This window comes from Nyctibius grandis, chromosome 1, assembly GCF_013368605.1.
Source record: "Nyctibius grandis isolate bNycGra1 chromosome 1, bNycGra1.pri, whole genome shotgun sequence".
Taxonomy (NCBI): Eukaryota; Metazoa; Chordata; class Aves; order Nyctibiiformes; family Nyctibiidae; genus Nyctibius; species Nyctibius grandis.
In genome coordinates this window covers 26549348-26565773 of record NC_090658.1, presented here as the reverse complement: position 1 = coordinate 26565773, position 16426 = coordinate 26549348, and the positions used below count along the sequence as shown (strand labels likewise).

Below are 16426 nucleotides of genomic sequence, written 5' to 3'. Positions count from 1 at the left end.
TTGTGATGGTTTCTGGTTTGGGGATTTTCTGGTGGTTTGTTGTTGTTGGTTTTTTTCTCCCCCCAAACACATAATACATTGTAGATTGTACACGTAATCCACAAATATTAAAGTTATAGCCAATTTATTACAGATACTATTTCCCTGATACTGAAACAATGTTATATATATAAATATTTCTACATTAATATAAATACATGCAAACCAAATCAGAAAATAGAAGTCTTGAGTAAAGAATGACTAAATTTGCAAAAAAGGATAAATTGTGTACTTCGCAATTATTTGTGGTCATAATTTTACCAACCTATTCAACCTTGCAGACTCCAACTCTGATTCCAGAGAAAAAAAATCCATCTTGCTATCAATATTTTGCCTTGCACAGACAAATCTGTCAGTATCATCAATTATCTTTTTAATACTGTGCTTACAGGAAAAGAGTTTTTCAGTGCAGTTACACATTATTTGAAACTGTGGCACACAGGTTAAGAAGCAAGACTCTCTGGAAAGGAATAGTAACATCACCAAAAAAGTGTGATTTTCAAGTACAATGCACAGAAAATTGTTGATATATCAGCTTAAGTCAGGGAAGACAGAGATGAAACATTAATGTCATTTTTTCCTGTAACTTCTGCATGTCTCTGTTAAAAGGGACAGCAATATATAAATTATTAGAACTACAACAGATAGTAGAGACAAGCGTAGTCTGTACTGCTTTTAAGAAAAGGAAATCAACATTGGCCAAGTTTCTTTATTTCATATTTCACATCTTCACTCAATACTGTTACTGAATGTTTGAAAAATTGTCCTGTACACCATGAATATACAAAATTTATCTGAAGCATTAAATCTGTAAAAATAGAAACAATTCAGTCAGACCAAGTGTAACTGAAGACACAGCAGACAGTAAAGGGATTGCTTATCTGGGCTGAAGACGTAGTCAGAAAGTAAGACTTAACTAAAAGAACCACAGATAATTAAGGAAACAGAACTATGTAAATTAAGATTTTACTAATTTGTCAGAAGATAGGAGAGATAAAGGTAATGGATTTTATTTTAAATCAATAAGCATAATGTCACTTTTTAGAGACACCTTGGCGGTCTAATTACATACAGCTAGAAAATTCACTGCCTTCAGGCACCCTCATATCAAGTGCAAATCTGCGCAGTTATAGAATATATTTATAAAATATACTATATGCAAACATCTTTACAGAGCTTTAAATCAAGCCAAAAAGTAAATATACTTGATGGGAGAACAGAAAAAAAAAAAAAAAATGAATCAATGCAAAAGTGAGGGTAGTGTGATTGTGGCCCTTCAAAGCCAGAGGAAGCCATTCAGTTTGTCTGCAACAAAAAGGAGATGGGATTTGTACCTTAAAAGTTGACTGTCAACAAAAATGAAGAAAATATCCTCTGTGCTTCTGCAAATTAACATAAAATTAGCTGTCGTGACATTTTATGTATTGTTGTTATCTTAAAATATTTTCTAAAGCACAACGTCAACCCTTGAATACCAATAACCAATCACATAATTGAAAGTGAAAGGGTTTCCCAGCTAAATTCAAATTACAAACTACATAATTCTAAGGAGTGCAATGCTCTGGAAAAAAGCTTTAAATTAAATTGTTTTACTTGTAAAGCTAGTGTTAGGTTTTTTTAGTTAAAAAACAACTGGAAGCAAGAAAGCTGCAAGAGTACAAATGACAAAATCATTTTAGATACGCCAAGTGAAAGAGTGAATTATCCACTAATGCAGACAGAAACATCCATTTGCTACATTATTTGCTTCCTTACTTCATTCCATTGCATGTACACACAGCTTAAGTATTAAAATGCAGAATAATAAATAAAACGGCTCAGATTACTAGCAAAGGGGCAAAACACAATCTGTAATTGTGCTCTATCTGGTTTCTGTTTCAGCAGTCTTTTTCTCTTGCAGTTAGTAAGAAAAATCATAGTCAGACTTCCAAAAAGAGTCATTCTTTTTTCATCAGAAACTCAAGTTCATTTGCCCAGGTTTATAACCCAAGACATTTCTGTGAAGGAAGCACAGTGCAAATTATATGACTAATAAAACTTGCTTACATAGAAAGAAGTTTACTTGATTAATGTTAACTGGTATCTTTATGAAATACACTGTAAAACAAAAATTAAATAACAGGACTGGGTTTGTGGGTTTTTTTTCCTCAGGTCTTTTTTCCTAATACCTCCTTTGAAAAGCTTACTGAGTTACAAAATCTTTTAATAAAGTTCTAGTCTTTATTAAGTCCAATCTCCATGAGATAACCATTATAAATGCTGCCAATCAATGCCAACTAGCGTTTGATTTGCTTCTTGTGCATGTCCAATTTCCTCTGTGATACTGTGCTGCTGCCAGAGTTTTTGAATCTTTTTAAATCGTTCTTTGCACAGATGTAAGGGATTCCCGCGTCTGAAAAGGAGATAACAACGTATCAGAAATGATAACACACTGCAACTAAGCACACTCAGGTGCAACATATTAAATATTAGATAACCCTTTAAAATATTAAAATATTTAGATAATCCTTTAACATTATTATCTTGTCAGAACAAATCAACAGATATTTTCATTAGTAAACTGGAGTGCTACCTTGTCTGGTCCCCCACCCTTACTGCTCAACAGTTCCCTCCAGCCTTTGGGAATCTCACGTACAGCCCACCTAAGTCTAAACGTAGGTTTTCAGCAATCTTTCTATGCTGAACCACCTCATAGTCTATGATTTTGACCAGTTTCAAAAGTAGCAAGCATTAACAACATCGAGTCCCCAAACTACTCTCATAGGAAGCAGAGACAGGAGTTAAGACAAAGAACTACCACATTAATTTAATACCAAGTGAAAATCCTACGAGATTATTTTATTTAACACAGATTATACAAATAAACACACTATATACAAATAAAACTTTCAGCCTTAGTTTCTAGGCAACTTCACAGATGCTAAAAAGATATAAGTTTTTACACCTCAAGACAGCTGTTTATAACTTGGTCAAGATCTTCCATTAAATATTTTTAACCTAAAAACATATATTTGCATTAAAATGTTTGAAGATATGAGATGCAACAGCAATACAGAAATGTTAATACCACCTATATAATTAAAATTAAAAGGTAACATAGACAGTGTATTTTACAAACCAGACAGTTTTAGAATTCCTGTCTTTAAAAGATATATTTTTTTAAGTATTTACCTGAGTCCCTGGTCTGTCTCTCCATAGTCATCGAGATAAGGAGGAGGATAAAAGCAGCCCTTTGTTTTTCCAGCTAAAAATAGCACCTGACATTCTCGTACTCTAGAGAGAAACACAGAGAAGATTTTGGTATTGATTTTTAGGTGAATAGTTTCTCATATTTTCACAAACACTGCTTTTCCAATTCTCACCTACTTTCATTCTGTATAATAATCTGCATGTACAGATTTTTAAAGGTACGTTTTTTAAAAAAAACCTAAAGATCTTATTCTCTTGTTATAACTCCTCAGTAGCAGTTAGAAACAATGTAGTTTCATGTCATATGATTTGCAGTCTGTGTAAAACACTCAACACAACCACAATAAGAAAATAAAACAATTTCACTTCTCACTGATCTTTGCCAAAGCGAAAACAGACGTTATCTAACCTTTCCTTGTGTGCAGGAAGACAACTAAAATGAATTTTCATGTTTTCAGCAGCAGCAGCAACAAAATCAAGGTATTTACCTTCATTGTTTTGCAATACTTGAGTGGAATTAAACACACACAGAAAACAAATTCACTTTAAAATGAAATTAAAATTTAGTACAATACCTTATCTTCAAGGAAACAACCTCTGAGCCTTATACCAAAGTATAAGGAAGATGAATGCACTCTAGTTTTTAGGCAGGTCTGTTGTTAACAAGCCACTGCCTTCACAAACCACCCCTACAAACACATTTATAAAACTACTCATTTCATGTCCACACACACCATGTAACCTAGCAATATAAGTAGAGGTGTTCAGTTCCTTACCTAAGGAATATGCCCACTCCAGAACCACAAGTGTATGTATGTGCAGTACAGGCTCCAACATCTTCTCCTTCTAATTCAGTTTGACAGCAGTAACTCTGAGAACATAGCATGGTCCCACACACAAGGCACAATGTTGGGGCTCTGCTTTTATCACCACCTGATTTCGGACACCTTTTGTTGAGCAAAAAAATAAAATCCATTGTATGTATTAACTCTAGATGGTAAAAAGATTCAAAAGTACTTTTGAACATTTATATAAGTTAACAGTTATACAGATCCCTGCAATTTCTATTTCACTGAAATACACGGTGGTTTTGCTGGAAGAGATGACGATCAATATGTGCCATTAACTTTATGATTCCACAAACACCTTGCTGAGGTTTTCAGGTTAAAGGTTTCCCAGTTCATCAAAAGAAGCAGAAGACTTTAGGGGTCCTCACCATAATTGCATACAACTTACGAGAAATTAGATGCTTGGTTAATGAGGCAGCTGTAGTCGTCTGGAAGGTCGATTAATTTGTTGGATTCTCTTGCATAGCTGGAATAAAGCAATCAAATTAACCACTCATATTTCAAGGGATAATACAGTGATTTCAAACTCATTCATGTTTTCCTGACTCATCTAAACAGCATCTGTGAATAACTGAATTTTTAAAGTTTTCCTCTTCTCTGCCATTCAGAGTTAAGAATCAGCAAAAGGAACACATGGAGAAAAATCCCAACAATCACACATAACAGGAAATGAATTATGCAATCAGACTATTCTCACCGTATAAGATATTCTGTTAATAGCCTGGTATTTAACAGATGAAGTGATTAATTTTTATTTTTGTCACTTAGCTTTATTGGATGTACAACGTTGAAAGACTGACTTTATGTATTTAGCACAGGAGATTAAAATGCAGGAATATATTTTTAATGACAGCACTGTGAACCTCATATTCATTTATAATTATTCGGATAATTGATAACCACTATTTTTTCCCAGCCTTCACAAAGAAAAACACCCCAAATGCTTTTCTATGCCCACAAAGCATTAAATCTGTTCTAAATTCAAAATAATTGCTTAGCAAGTAGAAATGTATGAAAAGCAAATTTTCTTCTTAGCAACTGACTCGGTGTTGATTTCACTGAAGAATTCGAATTCTTTAAAAAAAACTCTTCAATGCCTGGTATTTTTAAACAAAGGTTATATATGTCTTTTAGCAACAGCATACCTTTTGAATCAGAAGGTAGATTTACTATAGGAAACATGAGAAGAAATGTTGTGGCCTCTGATTATTGCAGATCAGTCTAAATAATTAAACTGTAATATTTAACTTTGCCTTCAAAACCTACTAATTTAAGCAATATTTCACTTTTCTTACAAAATTCCAAAAATCTCTTTGCTTATTCCCTAATATCTTTGTCATTCAATAAAGCAGAACTGATACTATGTTATCATGAACAACCTTTAGAAAAAATATTTGGAGAAAACTGCAACATTAAAATTTCTCCCCTGTCTCTGCTTAAAATTTCTCCGTGTTTACCTGATAGCACGTCTCTTGCCTTCAAGGTATCTTTTTACTTCATTGTTACTACACCAACTACAAGGAAGAAAAAAATTGGCTTTCAGCATCAAACAAAGACATAAAAATTCTGAAGTACATCTATTCAATAACCTCTACAACCAAAATTATTTCTTTCAAAACACTTCTTTCACAAATGCTTTTCAAAGTCCACTATTCATTTCCATCTATAGGAGTAATATAAGTATTCTCCTGGGAGAATACTTATATTACTATCTTGTGCAGAATTCCTTATTATATTTAAACTAAGCATACAAACATGACTTACCTTTCTATTAACGTATTCAGAATCTCACTATTTTCTTGAAAAAGGCAAGTGAGGTTGTTTGGCAAGGAAAGATAGCTACATAAGTGTTCAAACTGGTTTGTTCCATTTACTGTAAAAAAAAAAAAAGAGTATAATTCTCAATGTCATTTTTTAAATGACATTAATTACAATAAATGAAATACAGCCCTAAATGGGACAGCTATTTTTTTTTAAACTGTATTTCCCCACACTGAAAATGTGGTATGAAGTATGAAAGTGCTAGTAAAGGCACCAGACAGCTATGCTGGACAACTGCCAGTAATGAGAAGCAACTTTCCTCAAACTTCCCCTCTAAGCATGTTTCAAGCCTGGTCATATAAGAACCACAACAGAGAGCTCAATGGTCTTTACAACTGAGTATGTCTTCATTTTAATGTCATCCATTAAATGGCTACTTTGTGCTCCTTGGAGTCTTGTGACACAAACTGAGGCAGGTGATCAGTGACAGTATATCAGGGAAGCATACCACAGCCTCAGACATACAGAAATTCCAAATGCCTGCAATGCTAAACTTCTCAAAAATATTATGTATGACACAACTGCTACATTGCCATATTCACGATACTAGTCTATTCATTTGAGGCCCTGGGCCTCTGCTCTCCCAAACTTTCAAGACAAAGAGTACCAGTACCTCTTATGTGTCATGGCCTCTTCTGCTCCTGAATAAAGGAGCAAAGAAAATTAAGATGAAAGCTGTACTCACTTCCCTCTTATGGCCAAGCGATTCCCGTTTTGCAACCCCCAATAAAATATTAGAGAAGAGCAATACAGGCCAGCTGTGGGATCAGTGGGTCCTGGGGTGCGGGAGTGGGCAGGGAAAGCAAAACACCCAGTGCTACAGCCACCGTCAGGACATCCCTCAGTGGCGGGGACCTGCAGGGCCATCCAAGCACCTGGGACTTGAGGATTGTAACAAAGTGAAGCAAAGCCTTCCTCTTCCCCTCTCCTACAAGCAACCCTCTAAAGGCCCATGGACCTACTGCCTGGAACTACAGCTGCATGCTGTACCTCGTCTTTAGAGTATCTGTAACAAAGAACTCAAGTGGTCACTACTGGTCCAGACTATGAATTTGAGAAAACTTGTTACAGAAAATCAAAGTTCAGAAACAGAGGTTTGTTGGAGCTTTATTTGGCACAAATGCTTAAGCATTGTTATTGTTAAATGACAATAATCTACATTTTAAACACAATTTGTCAAGAAGCTATGTATCAAGGAAACATTCTACAAGTTCTGTAGCTGTTCTCATGTCAGCTCAGCATTGCATATTCTACTTCATTTTAAATGTGGGAATCCTGCAGCAGTGTGAATCTACTTATTAAAAGTAATATTTTCAGATTTACATTCAGTCCCTACATACACCATATGTGGAGGACAGTAAAGTATGTTAATAACACTGATTATTTAAGGATGCAACATATCATCAGTGTATTTGGAGATTTTAATTATTAGCGGATTTGAACGAAATCAATGCAAGCAAAAGCAGGTCTCATTTGAAAGCAGTAATCAATAGATTTGAAAATAATCAATATTTCACTTTTTTAAAAAAGAAACTGATGCTCTTCATTAAATAATCTAGGACAGCATTGGCCTCAATATTAAAATACGTTTTTAAAAAGGAAACAATTCTTTTTTTTTTTTTAATGCCTTTTTCATTATGCAGATATGATTCTGCACTGGTAACAAACCCACATTCATATCATTCAGCTTCTTCAGAAAAGAAGAGTTTAAATGTAATTTATTTTGTCCATAAATGTTTGTATCTTTGAAAACTGATGTAATACAAGCAGACAGTACCTTGAATTTCTGAGGGTGCTGGGACTCCATGTAAGTAATGGAAAAACAAAGCAGAACATCTCAGGAAAGGCATGATTCCAGCTTTTAGATTCCTCCACAGGTGCCAGCCTGAGGAAGTTTCTTTCAAGGCACTTAAGAAATACAATAAAAAAGTTGCTTTTATTTAATCATTTCAGTCTGAGAGCTATATTTAGTAAGTCTTCAGTCCTACTTCATATTACATTACTGACTTCAGTTGAAACAAACATTATACAAAGTGTTTATTTCAAAGCTAATTCCAAGAAAAACAATGAAACAGAGATTCATAAAAATGTAACCAACTGGGACAGTAAATTAAGGAAAATTTTGCATAGACATTTCAGATCCTAATAAGTTTTCTGTACTCAGACACTGCCAATTCCAGATTCTACACATCTGCAAACTGACTAAAAAAAATTGTTCCAGAGCATAATCTTCATGAGCAGGTATCTTCATGAGCACAAACAGAGGAATTTTTAGGAATAGTTACTTAAAAAATTGTATGGTAGTAGTAGTGGATAAGAAACAAGATGCAAGAGTTCCAAGTTAAAAGTCTCATATTTGACAGCATCAGTATACAGAATTCAGTCCTAGTTAATGTTGAGTTCAGGCAGGAGAAAACACTATAAAATTTATCAAAAGATTTCCTTTTACCTTCCTGTACACTGGCAAAGAAATTTATACAGGGTAAGCACAGCTACTTCCTCTTCACTGTTAGTGTCTTCTTGATCCATACCATTCTCTTCTGAAGAAGAAAAATAAAAAGGAAGTTACTTCATATATACATGTCTACACAGCAAGAATGTAATTTTTCAAGTTTTGAGAAAAAGCCCAAAACTAAGTGAAACATTCCACTGTACTACAATATGATGTACTGGAAAAAAGTTTCTGCTGCACATCTTCTTGTGTAAGTTTATGCTATTGTTAACTGCATTGAGGTGTTGGTTTACTTGTTTGATTGTTGGGTTTCTTATATCCTTGCCTGGAGTTCTTTGCTTTTGGCATACTACACCTTATCCAGTTCCTCTTGCCAGAAGATACGTTGATTCCTTATTTAGCTAACAGCAACTTAATTCATCATGCAATGCCTAAGCCCAAGTCCTCTGCAATAAACAATTCCAGGCACTGCTACATTAGCTGGAAAGCTAGGATTCATGACTAGCTACGCTCCAAAAAAACCTCCAGTGTTAAGCAATAAAGATGACAGACTGAACTTCCATGAGTACAATTTATCAATACTTTCTATGGGCTGAAAGAGAGAGCATCAGCAATTTTCTTTCGCCACTGTAAACTGCATACATTTACCAATAGCACCTTAAGATTTTTCCAAGTACAGATTTGAAGAATCATTTCAATAAAAGTTGAAAGAAAGTGGCATTACCTGTTGATGAGGTAAGTAAAATTTGTATTATATGTGCCATAGTGACAAGATGAAACAGGTGAAGATCTCCAGTGCCAAGACTAACCCCTGAAAAATCCTGACAATGTATGGCAGGGAAAGAGAGCACCAAGCTTACCTGTAAAAGAAAACAAGAAAGCTGGTATATTCTTTTTCTTTTGAATCTTCCCATTTTCTCTGCTCATGCTGCAACTATACCCTTTGAAGGCAGCATACCTCATAAGGCTAATTTTGAAGCTAATTAGCCAGCCATTATTTAAGGGAACAATGATCTGCTCGGCCGAGCGGCACAGCTGCAAAGCCAGGTTGAAAGGCTTCAAGCCGAAGTAGAAAGGCTTAGGAGCATTCAGGAGGCTGAAATGGAGATAGACTGGTGGAGCCAGGCTCTGCCCTCCCTGCAACAAAAATGGGAGCACCCGCCGGAGAGCTCCCAGGATCGAGGGACAACTGTACTCTGCCCCTCTCAGGTGGAAAACAATAACCTAGAGGAGAGGAGTGAGTGGAGGCAAGTCTATGGCTGTGGCAAAAGGCGAGTGCCCTCCTTGCCTACCTTGCCTCCACAGGTGCCTCTAAGCAATAGATATGAAGCCCTAGTGGAATACAGCCGGTCCAATGGGGATGTGGTGGAGAGGCAACCTATATCAGAGGTCCCACCACAGACAGAAAAACCTGACAGGCGTATAGCTACCTCCTCCACAAGGAAGAAGAGAAGAGTTTTAGTGGTTGGAGACTCCTTCCTAAAGGGATCTGAGGGCCCAATATGCAGAGCCGACCCCCATCACAGGGAGGTCTGCAGCCTGCCTGGAGCCCGAATCAGGGATATCACCAGGCAACTCCCCAACCTGGTGAAGGCCACAGACTACTACCCCCTGCTGATCTTCCAGACAGGTGGGGAAGAAGCTGCATCCCGTAGTCTGAGGGGGATGAAGAAAGACTACAAGGCCCTAGGACGGTTGGTGAAAGAGTCTGGGGCACAAGTTGTTTTCTCCTCCCTCCTTCCATTTTCAGGTGATGACGTGGGATGGAATAGTAGGATTCTCTCTATAAATGCCTGGCTACGAGACTGGTGCTACAGGCAGGGCTTTGGGTTCTTTGATAATGGCTGGTTTTATAAGACACCAGGCGTGACGGTAATACATGGGAAAGGTTTATGTCGTAGGGGCAAAAGGGCTCTGGGACAGGAATTAGCAGGGCTCATTCGGAGAGCTTTAAACTAGATTCGAAGGGGGATGGGGTAGTAGCTGGGCTTGCACCACTGGGGCAACGCTCTAGTGTTGAGGTAGACCAGGAGGCCCCCCATCCCCCTGGGGTGAAATCGGTGTGCTCAGCTCGCTCTCCTGAAATGCCTGTACAACCAATGCACGCAGCATGGGGAATAAACAGGAGGAGTTGGAAATCCGTGTTCGGGTCGGGGGCTATGATTTAGTGGCAATCACAGAGACTTGGTGGGATGCCTCGCCTGACTGGAATGTGGTCATGGATGGCTATGTCCTGTTCAGGAAAGACAGGCCGCTAAGGAGAGGTGGTGGAGTTGCTCTTTATGTGAGTGAGCAGCTAGAATGTATTGAGTTCTGTCCAGGGGCAGATCAGGAGCGAGTTGAGAATTTGTGGGTGCGAATTAATGGGCAGGCTGGCAGGGGTGATACTGTTGTGGGTGTCTATTACAGGCCACCGGATCAGGATGAGGAGGGTGATGAGGCCTTCTACAGGCAGCTGAGAGCAGTCTCGCAATTACAGGGCCTGGTTGTTGTGGGGGATTTCAACTACCCTGATATTGCTGGGAGGCCCTACTCAGCAGCCATCCCCAGTCCAGGAGGTTCCTCCAGTGCATTGATGACAACTTTCTGATGCAAATGGTGGATGAGCCAACTAGGAGAGGAGCGCTGCTGGATCTGATCCTCACTAACAAGGAGGGTCTGGTTGAAGAGGTGAAGGTTGAGGGCAGCCTTGGTTGTAGCGACCATGAGATGGTAGAGTTCAGGATCTCGTGGCAGGAACAGAATAGCTAGCAGAATCGCAACCCTGGACTTCAGGAGGGCCAACTTTGGCCTTTTCAAGCAATTGCTAGGGGAAATCCCATGGGACAGGGTACTAGAAGGTAAGGGGGCCCAAGATAGTTGGTTAGCATTCAAGGACTGCTTCTTCCGAGCTCAAGATCAGAGCATCCCAGCAGGCAGGAAGTCAAGGAAGGGTACCAGGAGACCTGCATGGTTAAACAGGGAACTGCTGGGGAAACTCAAGTGGAAGAAGAGGGTGTACAGATCATGGAAGGAGGGGCTGGCCACTTGGGAGGAATATAAGTCTGTTGTCAGAGGATGTAGGGAGGCAACTAGGAAGCTAAGGCCTCCTTGGAATTAAACCTTGCAAGAGAGGTCAAGGACAACAGAAAGGGCTTCTTCAAATACATTGCAGGTAAAGCCAACACTAGAGGCAATGTAGGCCCACTGATGAATGAGGTGGGGGCCCTGGAGACAGAGGATAAAAAGAAGGCGGAGTTACTGAATGCCTTCTTTGCCTCTGTCTATACTGCTGGAGGCTGTCCTGAGGAGCCCCGGACCCCTGAGGCCCCAGAAGAAGTCACGATAGAGGAGGAGTCTGTCTTGGTAGATGAGGGCTGGGTCAGGGACCAATTAAGCAACCTGGACGTCCATAAATCCATGGGCCCTGATGGGATGCACCCGCGGGTGCTGAGGGAGCTGGCGGAAGTCATTGCTAGGCCCCTCTCCATCATCTTTACTAAGTCGTGGGCAACGGGAGAGGTGCCTGAGGACTGGAGGAAAGCGAATGTCACTCCAGTCTTCAAAAAAGGGCAAGAAGGAGGACCCGGGTAACTATAGACCGGTCAGCCTCACCTCCATCCCCGGAAAGGTGATGGAACAACTTGTTCTTGGTGCTGTCTCTAGGCACATCAAGGATAGGGGGATCATTAGGGGCACTCAGCATGGCTTCACCAAGGGGAAGTCTTGCTCAACCAACTTGATAGCCTTTTATGAGGACATAACCCAGTGGATAGATGATGGTAAAGCTGTGGATGTGGTCTATCTCGATTTCAGTAAAGCGTTTGACACACGGTCTCCCACAGCATCCTCGCAGCTAAACTGGGGAAGTGTGGTCTGGATGATCGGGTAAGGGAGGTGGATTGTGAACTGGCTGAAGGAAAGAAGCCCAGAGAGTGGTGGTCAATGGGACAGAGTCCAGTTGGAGGCCTGTGTCTAGCGGAGTCCCTCAAGGGTCGGTACTGGGACCAGTTCTATTCAATATATTCATTAATGACTTGGATGAGGGAATAGAGTGCGCTGTCAGCAAGTTCGCTGATGACATAAAACTGGGAGGAGTGGCTGACACACCGGAAGGCTGCGCAGCCATTCAGAGAGACCTGGACAGGCTGGAGAGTTGGGCAGGGAGAAATTTAATGAAATATAACAAGGGCAAGTGTAGAGTCCTGCATCTGGGCAAGAACAACCCCATGTACCAGTACAAGTTGGGGGCAGACCTGTTGGAGACCAGCGTAGGGGAAAGGGACCTGGGGGTCCTAGTGGACAACAGGATGACCATGAGCCAGCAGTGTGCCCTTGTGGCCAAAAAGGCCAATGGCATCCTGGGGTGTATTAGAAGGGGTGTGGTCAGCAGGTCGAGAGAGGTTCTCCTCCCCCTCTACTCTGCCCTGGTGAGGCCACATCTGGAATATTGTGTCCAGTTCTGGGCCCCTCAGTTCAAGAAGGACAGGGAACTGCTAGAGAGAGTCCAGCGCAGAGCCACGAAGATGATTAAGGGAGTGGAACATCTCCCTTGTGAGGAGGGGCTGAGGGAGCTGGGTCTCTTTAGCTTGGAGAAGAGGAGACTGAGGGGTGACCTCATTAATGTTTATAAATATGTAAAGGGCAAGTGTCAAGAGGATGGAGCCAGGCTCTTCTCAGTGACATCCCTTGACAGGACAAGGGGCAATGGGTGCAGAGCTGGAACACAGGAGGTTCCACATAAATATGAGGAAAAACTTCTTTACGGTGAGGGTGACTGAACACTGGAACAGGCTGCCCAGAGAGGTTGTGGAGTCTCCTTCTCTGGAGACATTCAAAACCCGCCTGGATGCGTTCCTGTGTGATATGGTCTAGGCAATCCTGCTCTGGCAGGGGGATTGGACTAGATGATCTTTCGAGGTCCCTTCCAATCCCTAACATTCTGTGATTCTGTGATTCTGTAATGACTATCAGGGTTTTTTGGGGGTCTGTTTGTTTGGGGGGTGCCCTAATTTTTTGTTTGTGGTTTGTTGGGGGGGTTTGTTTTTGGTGTTTTGTTTTTTAACATCCAAAGAATATACATTCCACCTCATTTTATCCCTTTTTTGTTTATAGATAAGAATACTTGCAACAAAAAAAGTATTTAAATTGTATTAAGTAGTGAAAAAATACCTAAAACCTGAACATTTTGAAAGGTTCCTAATCCAGAGTAAAGAGAAAGTTTCCAATCAAGTTTTGACATAGTGCCTATTGGATCAAAATATTATTAATATATAGGATGGAATACTTACCAATAAATGAAACATGTCAATATCAAGTATGCAAGGAAGATTTCCGTTTTTTTCATTAGGCACCAGTGCTGAGTATTTTAGAGAGAAAAATAAATTTATTAATTTAATATTTACATATGAAAATATTTTAGTTTACTTCAGTTACAAAATGGAGCCATCCTTGGTTTATATGCTTAAAGTACTTAGAGTACAAATGTACCTGTTTTGGCTAGAAAGGTGTGAATTCAAGAGTTGCTCAACATTATTGGAAAAGACTCTTGCCTACCTGACTACACCGTATTGAAATGAAACAAACCCAAAGTAACTATAACAAAGTAAGTGCTGCCATTCACTACTTCCATAGTGACTTTCTTACATTCCTTGGGTTTCCAGTGCAAGATAAAACGAGATAGTATCTCAAGCTCTGACCCAGAAATAAGCTCAAATACTAGTGACTACACAGAAACACTGCTGTCTGTTGGACAACTGTTCAAAGGGAACTTTTGCAATTTGCTTAGCTCTACAAGGTTCCCTAAATTTGCCTCACGTATCTCATTTGCTATACGGACTCAAAAATGCATTGCTAAAGAGAGCCTCTGAAATTAATATTTTAACTCTAATTAAGAAAGAGCTAGGTATTGGTCTCTCCATCTCTGTAGTATTCACATTCACAGTAACCACAAAGTATTAATCAAAGCACTCCAGCTGACAACAGAAATTCACACACTTAATAAATTCCAAGTAATGGAGTAAACTCCATCTAAAACCAAACATAAATAAAGTGTCTTGAAAATGTTACAATGTATTTAAACCAACAATCAAGGAACAGTTGCAAACTTCTTTACTCCAGGCAGTAAAATCTGATTTACAATAAAAGAGTTTAAACTGCTGCTATGAGAATAGTTTTACAATGTAGCTATAAGCATTAAGCTGCCAAGTTTAAAAACACTGCTACAGTAAAAAAGTGTCGCATCATAATTACTTAAAAATACTTCAGTTGAAGACTGCTGCCTTGCTGGCCAGAAAATTAACAGCTGGAGATCTGTGATATTTTGAGGCTAATTCTATTAGCAAACATTTCACCACCACTCAGATTTCAAACGCTTTTGCTTTTGTAAGCATATAGCCACAGAACTCAACCCAAAAGTCTGAAAAATGCTTCTATCAAAAATGTGACCAGAGCAAGGGACTTCCAAAACCAAACTTCTATTCGATAAGTTATCTTTATGTATAAATAGTTCATAGAACTATATATAGTTATATATATACGTATATATATAGAGAGAGAACTGACAGATCAAAGACTAATTATTTTCCTTATTCCTTGCCTTGAAAAAAATAAAATAACAAACGCTTTTCCTTCATAAAAATAAAAGCAGTACAGTTGCTTCTGTCAGCTGGAGGGAAGAAGAGCTTTGAAGGAACATTGATTCAAGTTTCCAAGAAAACCCAAACCATGCAGAACATCGTCTACTACAAAGTTCCAGTCAAATATCTAGCAACATTCTCTCTTCTGCTTCACATAGAAAATGGCTCAATCATTACTGCTACAAACTGATGTCCATTAAGTTCTTCCCCATAAAGCTGCCGTTTGCTGAAGTAGATGTTATCAATTCTACCAGTAATTTCAGTATATGAATGCATTTTAAAAGTTACCCTGCTCTACTGACTGTAAATATTAAAAGTAGTCCCATTTATAATACCCTTTCACAATAGTCCTCTCATGGTAATTACTGCATTAGGCTGAACTTAGACTTTTCACCTGTATCTACAATGCTTCAAGCTTGGAACATTTGGCTGTTCTCATTAAAATTCTCAACTAATAAATGACATTACATAGTAAGTCCTGTCTTATCACAGATCCTACTTTTCAAAGGCAGAGAAGTTTGCAGATATATTACAGATCTCTGCAAATACCCTATTTCCTTTCAATACTATATTAATCTTAATTTCCTCCTCTTTGAAGTTCCAGCATACCACTTCTCTTTTGTGAAGGACCGTGCTTCCTTCTCCTTTGCTCTAGGTACCTTTCTAAAAGCAGCAATAGAAATACTGGGGAAGAAATCAACAGAAATCTCTCACAGTAAAATATCCATGCTTCTCTTGAAAATGTAGTCTTGGAACTGCAGACCAAAAGAAATGTCTTTTTTTCCACAGTATGATGAAACATGTATAGGTACACATGTGAAAATACCAGCTCTTGGTCCTATTACTTAAAACCACTACATAAACCCTCTTTTGTATCAAGACTAACAATCACTTTGTAAGCATCTTTTTATACCTGTGTCTTTGTAGAAAAAAAACAGAATAAGGTGGTTGAACTTACATTGCTAAGAGAGTACAAAAGTGACCCTGTACTGCCGAAAGAGATGAAACTGTCCCAGTAGACTGCATTGCAAATCTTGTTAACGATGTAGGCAGTCATCCTTTAAAAACAAAGAAAAGAGATACTGCCACAGTTAATGAACCTCCTCAATATGAAAAAAGATCTTTTAACTTACGGCAACTCTTTTCAGGCCCCGCAGCTGCAGTTTATGGGAGCAGTTTGAGTGTCTAAGTATATGACAAAGATATTTAGGTTATGCAAATATACAAGTTCCCTTCAGTATTCTTAGTATTTGACTGCTACTATGAGAAACCCTGGCCTTACTAAACTATGCATTTATAGAAAGAAAGAAAAAAAATAGTTTGCTAGATTTGATTTTACATAAATTAATAAGTCAGATACTGATGACTAAACAGTGGGGATCCAACATACAAAGCTATCCAATAACCATAACTTAACATTTAGATATTCTGCATTAAAGGCAGCGCAATTCCCTCTTATG

The 16426-nt window shown here is 38.8% G+C and overlaps 1 protein-coding gene across 1 annotated transcript in view; it reads right to left on the bottom strand.

Moving 5' to 3' along the window:
- Positions 1-733: 733 nt before the first annotated feature.
- The window catches only part of UBR2 (ubiquitin protein ligase E3 component n-recognin 2), a 60698-nt gene continuing 45005 nt past the window's right edge, over positions 734-16426 (bottom strand). The window contains 11 exon segments of the mRNA XM_068424955.1: positions 734-2431; positions 3211-3312; positions 4005-4175; positions 4465-4542; positions 5534-5590; positions 5841-5949; positions 7675-7805; positions 8347-8437; positions 9074-9209; positions 13620-13692; positions 15931-16024. Of these exon segments, the coding sequence (XP_068281056.1) occupies positions 2290-2431; positions 3211-3312; positions 4005-4175; positions 4465-4542; positions 5534-5590; positions 5841-5949; positions 7675-7805; positions 8347-8437; positions 9074-9209; positions 13620-13692; positions 15931-16024 (1184 nt within the window). The 3' untranslated portion in view covers positions 734-2289.